The 5,717-nt window shown below is 29.3% G+C and overlaps 1 protein-coding gene across 1 annotated transcript in view; it reads right to left on the reverse strand.

The window, feature by feature from the left end:
• LOC106473967 (probable C-mannosyltransferase DPY19L1) overlaps nt 1–5,717 on the reverse strand; it is a gene marked incomplete at its 5' end in the record, with an annotated part of 31,893 nt that overhangs the window by 11,888 nt on the left and 14,288 nt on the right. The window contains 3 exons of the mRNA XM_013934656.2: nt 2,801–2,872; nt 4,227–4,328; nt 4,766–4,903. Of these exons, the coding sequence (XP_013790110.2) occupies nt 2,801–2,872; nt 4,227–4,328; nt 4,766–4,903 (312 nt within the window). The remainder of the gene's footprint in view (nt 1–2,800; nt 2,873–4,226; nt 4,329–4,765; nt 4,904–5,717) is intronic.

The raw sequence follows: 5,717 nt of genomic DNA on the forward strand, positions 1-5,717 counted from the left end.
ATAGTTCCCATTTACCAAATCAATTAACTCACAGTTCCCATATATCAAATCAATTAACTCACAGTTCCCATATATCAAATCAATTAACTCACAGTTCCCATTTGCCAAATCAATTAATTCAGTTCTCATATATCAAATCAATTAATTCACAGTTCCCATTTACCAAATCAATTAACTCACAGTTCTCATATATCAAATCAATTAACTCACAGTTCCCATTTGCCAAATCAATTAATTCAGTTCTCATTCATCAAACCAATTAATTCACAGTTCCCATTTACCAAATCAATTAACTCACAGTTCCCATTTGCCAAATCAATTAATTCAGTTCTCATATATCAAATCAATTAATTCAGTTCTCATATATCAAATCAATTAATTCACAGTTCCCATTTACCAAATCAATTAACTCACAGTTCCCATTTACTAAATCAATTAATTCACAGTTCTCATATATCAAATCAATTAATTCACAGTTCCCATTTACCAAATCAATTAACTCATAGTTTCCATTTACCAAATCATTTAACTCACAGTTCTCATTTGCCAAATCAATTAATTCAGTTCTCATATATCAAATCAATTATTCAGTTCTCATATATCAAATCAATTAATTCACAGTTCCCATTTACTAAATCAATTAATTCACAGTTCCCATTTATCAAATCAATTAATTCACAGTTCCCATTTATCAAATCAATTAATTCACAGTTCCCATATACCAAATCAATTAATTCACAGTTCCCATATATCAAATCAATTAATTCACAGTTCCCATTTATCAAATCAATTAATTCACAGTTCCCATATATCAAATCAATTAATTCACAGTTCTCATATATCAAATCAATTAACTCACAGTTCCCATTTGCCAAATCAATTAATTCAGTTCTCATATATCAAATCAATTTGAGTTAATTGATTTGGTAAATGGGAACTGTGAGTTAACTGATTTGGTAAATGGGAACTGTAACTGTGAGTTAATTGATTTGGTAAATGGGAACTGCCCATTTACCAAATCAATTAACTCACAGTTCCCATATACCAAATCATTAACTCACAGTTCTCATATACCAAATCAATTATTTCACAAATCTTTTGAATGGACAATAAATTTGTTCTTTAGTTAGTATTTTTATGCCAAGAGTAGCTGAACATAGTTGTCCATAACTGTGAATACCAAAGGGATGACAGTTAGTGAGCACCACCACTGGGGTGCTCTTAATTGCCTAAGCACATATAAAATGTTACGAGTAGAAAAGCAGCCTTTTCAAATAAAACACACACATTTAAAACATTGCATTAAATAAACCTTCTAGTCTTTTAAAAAAATTATTTAACAAATGTGTGCATGGTAAAATCTAATATTGTATGTATTTTTTAATCCTTCACTTCATACATAATATATGGGTGGACTCCCTAAAGACACCAATTGTATAGTGTACAAAGTATTGAGTATCTACATGTTACAATCATCTAATGTTCATCCGTTATTGGTTAGTAATTCCTGTTTCTCCTTGTACTTAAGCTTTTTAAATGAACACCAGATATTTGTAAGAAAGCTAACACCAAGGGTTAATGATAACATCGTTTACACTAGAATTATGGTGTTTTTTATCTAATGTAAAATATAGAAGAAACAAATTGATTTTTCAACACTCCTACGACCTTCACAGTACCTTATTTAGTGTTCTACAAAAGTTTTGGGTGCAATATACCAATCTGTTTTTGTTGCAGTCTGGCAAGAGAATAATAATAATAAATTACAAATGGGTCATTTTGAGCGGATTTTCTTTTCCTTGCAAGTCTAACATGTGTGCTTTTTCTCTGCATACGTGTACAGCCTTAGCAGTCAATAGTAAAGGTCTTAAAGTGTTGTTTGAACTGAATCTTTACTGTGTAAGGTGGATTTTTGCCAAAACGTTCTATTAGGGTTTTGTGCAATGCTTTGCAATCCCTATTATGAACCACTATCGCAGTTCGTGATAATAACTCACAAAAACTGTGTAGATGTTTTCCATCTTTGACCTGCCAGGCTTTACCAAAATAAATTGTTCATTTTGACATCTTTCAAATCCTTCCCATACAAAATAACATACTGGTCTAAAGACTGTTTTAGACCAGGTACTAAAATTTGTAAGATCAAAATAACTGACTTAATGAAAACAGCCTATCCCTAAATAGTATCTTGTTAGGAAAGTTTAGGTTTTAGTAAAACAATACTGTATGAGGACCACGAGATTTAGGAAGACAAGACAAAGTATTGTCCACAGTCCTTACACTCCATTTAGGTCTAGCTACTATTTACGTAATTTGTTACGGCTGCCTTCATATTCCATGACAATTAATGATTTCTGCCATCTGTGTCCCAGAAGCATCACTAAATCCAATGAAATTCACAGACTTTTCCCAGTTTTTGTCTATAAAATAAAATTCCCTGATGCTTTTCAAGTCAGGAACACAAAATATAAATTTCACCGACTTTTCTCAGTCTCCCTGACCCATGGGAACCATATTTAATAACGAGATAAAAGACAGCGGACTCCTACGATAAAGTTAAAAAGACTTACAAAATGAGAGAATTAAATATACAGAATACTCCACTGTAACAATTACGATGATTAAGAAATATTTTTCATGCAACATATTTTGTACACCAATCACAAATGCTGTTAATGAAAAATGTATAACCTCAACAATCCACATTAACCCATTAGGACTATAAGTATTATTAATAGTTTAACAGTTTAAAACGGTACTAAATGATGTTAATATAAGTTTACAGCTATCTAAATTATACCTGTACTGTTACAACTACGATGACTAGAAATGCCATGGGCAAAACCAGAGTTTTTGCCAACCGAAGAGGAGTCTGCAAATAAAATAAATAAGAATTAATAAATGATTTTTTTACTTAATTATTTCACAAATTAAACTTTTTTTAGATTTTACCTGTTTAATTTTCACAACTGATTATTTTCTTACACATGCTGATTAAACTACATTGTTTAAATTTTCTCATTTTGACTAATTTTACTAATACCGAGACAAATGTAATTTATTTATTCCTATCCCTTTTTCCTTCTACGTTGTTGTATCACATTCTATCTGGTGTATTTTTTATTGCCTCGTGTTCTTTTCTATAATGTGTTACTCGAACCGCGTCTGTCATTGTATCTATTTTAACCACAGAAAATTAGGGTATTAAAGTTTTCCTTCTACGTTGTTGTATCACATTCTATCTGGTGTATTTTTTATTGCCTCGTGTTCTTTTCTATAATGTGTTACTCGAACCGTAGATACAATGACAGATGTTTTAACCACAGAAAATTAGGGTACTAAAGTTTTCCTTTTGGATTTTGTGGTTGTGATTTTTTTAAAAATAATTTCTAATCTTCAACTTGCACGTAAACATTCATCTTAGTTGTGAAGTTAACAAAGAACAGTAATGTTCACTTGTTTTTAACTGTATTGGAATTAGAATAACTGTTCAGTTTTTACTCTTTTCAATTTCAAAAGCTTTAAATTTTTAGGATCATAACCACAGACGTACATACAGCATGAGATATTCTGTTCAAGGAATATTGAACAAAGTTTGTAAAAACAGAATTTGTTTGATAGTATAGCTTATCAATTCAATAGTGAGTTGTGTTGCTTCCTATGATGAAACAAACATAAAATCCAACCAAGGTAAACATAAAAAAAAAGAAGAAAATTACCAAATATTTTTGTTATAAGCATTCAATTCGTACATTAATGGAAATTTGTTTTATCGTACAAAAATTAACTTAGGGGAATACAAATGAAATTCAAACATAAAAAATCCTTTTAATGATAAAAAAAGTAAAACAAAGTGTTTATTAGAAAACCACTTAAGATAAATTTGAATGTAAAACCTTCCAAATTCTTTTATATATAATAACTACTGTATATCAAAGTTCAAACGGTATATATAATACAAAAACCAACTATGTCATTACAACTGTACACCATAATAAATGTTGTTGGAGAGTACAGTACATTTAAAATAAGTTACTTTACCAATACTTATGTAATAAAATAATTTTATTAATTCTTTAGGAATGTGACATTTTACAAATTTTTAATCTAAATTCAAATTTAAACATTCAAGTATTTAGACCGAACGTAAATTAGATAAGCTCATAATATTAATTTAATAATAAATGAATAATTAAATAGTTTGCTTTCAATAGAATATCACTTACCTCTTTTTCCATGAAGTCAAACTCCACCGCGCAAGTGTATAGCATGGTGTGGAAATCTCTATAGTTTGAGAATTTTGATCTTAAAATATTCCAAATATGAGCCTGAAAAAAAAATGTAATTTCCTCTAAAATTTCAGGGGGAGGATTTTTTTCTATGTATAATTTATAAGAACAAAACATTTAATTAGCTATACTTCAGGGGATTTCTTCTATGCATACTTCAAAGTTTGAATACGAAAACAGTAAGTATCTAACTAGCTATACTCCAAAACTTCAAGGAAAGTTGTTATCAATGTATAAATTATACTACAAACAAAAAAACAACAAACAAACAAAGATCAAATTTTAAAATTTCAACTACTAAAATCACCGATGTTCAATCTGTTATTCTGGAAAGTTGTAAAAAAAAACAACAACCTACAATTATAAATTTAAAGTGGAGTCCAAGGTCAACAATTTGGAATTGTTTGACAAATAGCTAGGGATTATCTAATATATTATTTGTCTATTTAAAGCTATTGAAGAATGTCTTTACTTACATCATCTTTAACCCGTAGAAGAGCTGACGACAGAGCTTTAAGACCAACACTTCCCACACCAAGAACAACGAGTTGGCTAACCCATCTTACAACAGACCATTTCAGTCTGTTAAACTGTGGTTCTAGCATGCAGATTATCTGAAACGAAGGAAAAAAGAGTTACCTAATATAATATCTAAACCTAAGTGAGGCACTGTGAAAAGGATTTTAATGAAAACGAATCATTAACACTCATACTACAAAAAAGATTGGCTTGGACATGAAGAATCAGTTATGTGTTTGATTCACAGAAGAACACTTTTCACTGTAATAACTTTTTAAACAAAGTTTAACCTTTAATGTGAATTACTTAAACAGATGTCCTACTAAGTAGGGGGAAAAAATAACTGTTAGAAAAATGTCAAGAATTTGATTTATGTCAGAAGAAATTTCTATTTTATGTCTTTCATTTTTCAGATTTTTTCCATATTACTTTTCAGATTTTTTCCGCATTATTTTTTCAAAATTTTCCCCGGGTCTTTTTTTTGGAATTTTTTCCCATATTATTATTCCAGATTTTTTCCTGTATTACTTTTTCAGATTTTTTGCTGTATTATGTTTCAAATTTTTTCCCGTACTATTTTTGCATTTTTTCCCATATTATTCCAGATTTTTTCCGTATTATTATTTTTTCAGATTTGTTTTCCGTATTATTTTTCAGATTTTTTCCTGTATAATTCAAGTCTAAGCCACGTATGTGAATTCGCATTTTTTCCCATATTATTCCAGATTTTTTTCCGTATTATTTTTCAGATTTTTTCCTGTATAATTCAAGACTAAGCCACGTATGTGAATTCGCATTTTTTCCCATATTATTCCAGATTTTTTTCCGTATTATTATTTTTTCAGATTTTTTTCCGTATTATTACTTTTTCAGATTTTTTTCCGTATTATTACTTTTTCAGATTTTTTT

Source organism: Limulus polyphemus, unplaced genomic scaffold, assembly GCF_000517525.1.
Source record: "Limulus polyphemus unplaced genomic scaffold, Limulus_polyphemus-2.1.2 Scaffold6683, whole genome shotgun sequence".
Lineage (NCBI taxonomy): Eukaryota > Metazoa > Arthropoda > Merostomata > Xiphosura > Limulidae > Limulus > Limulus polyphemus.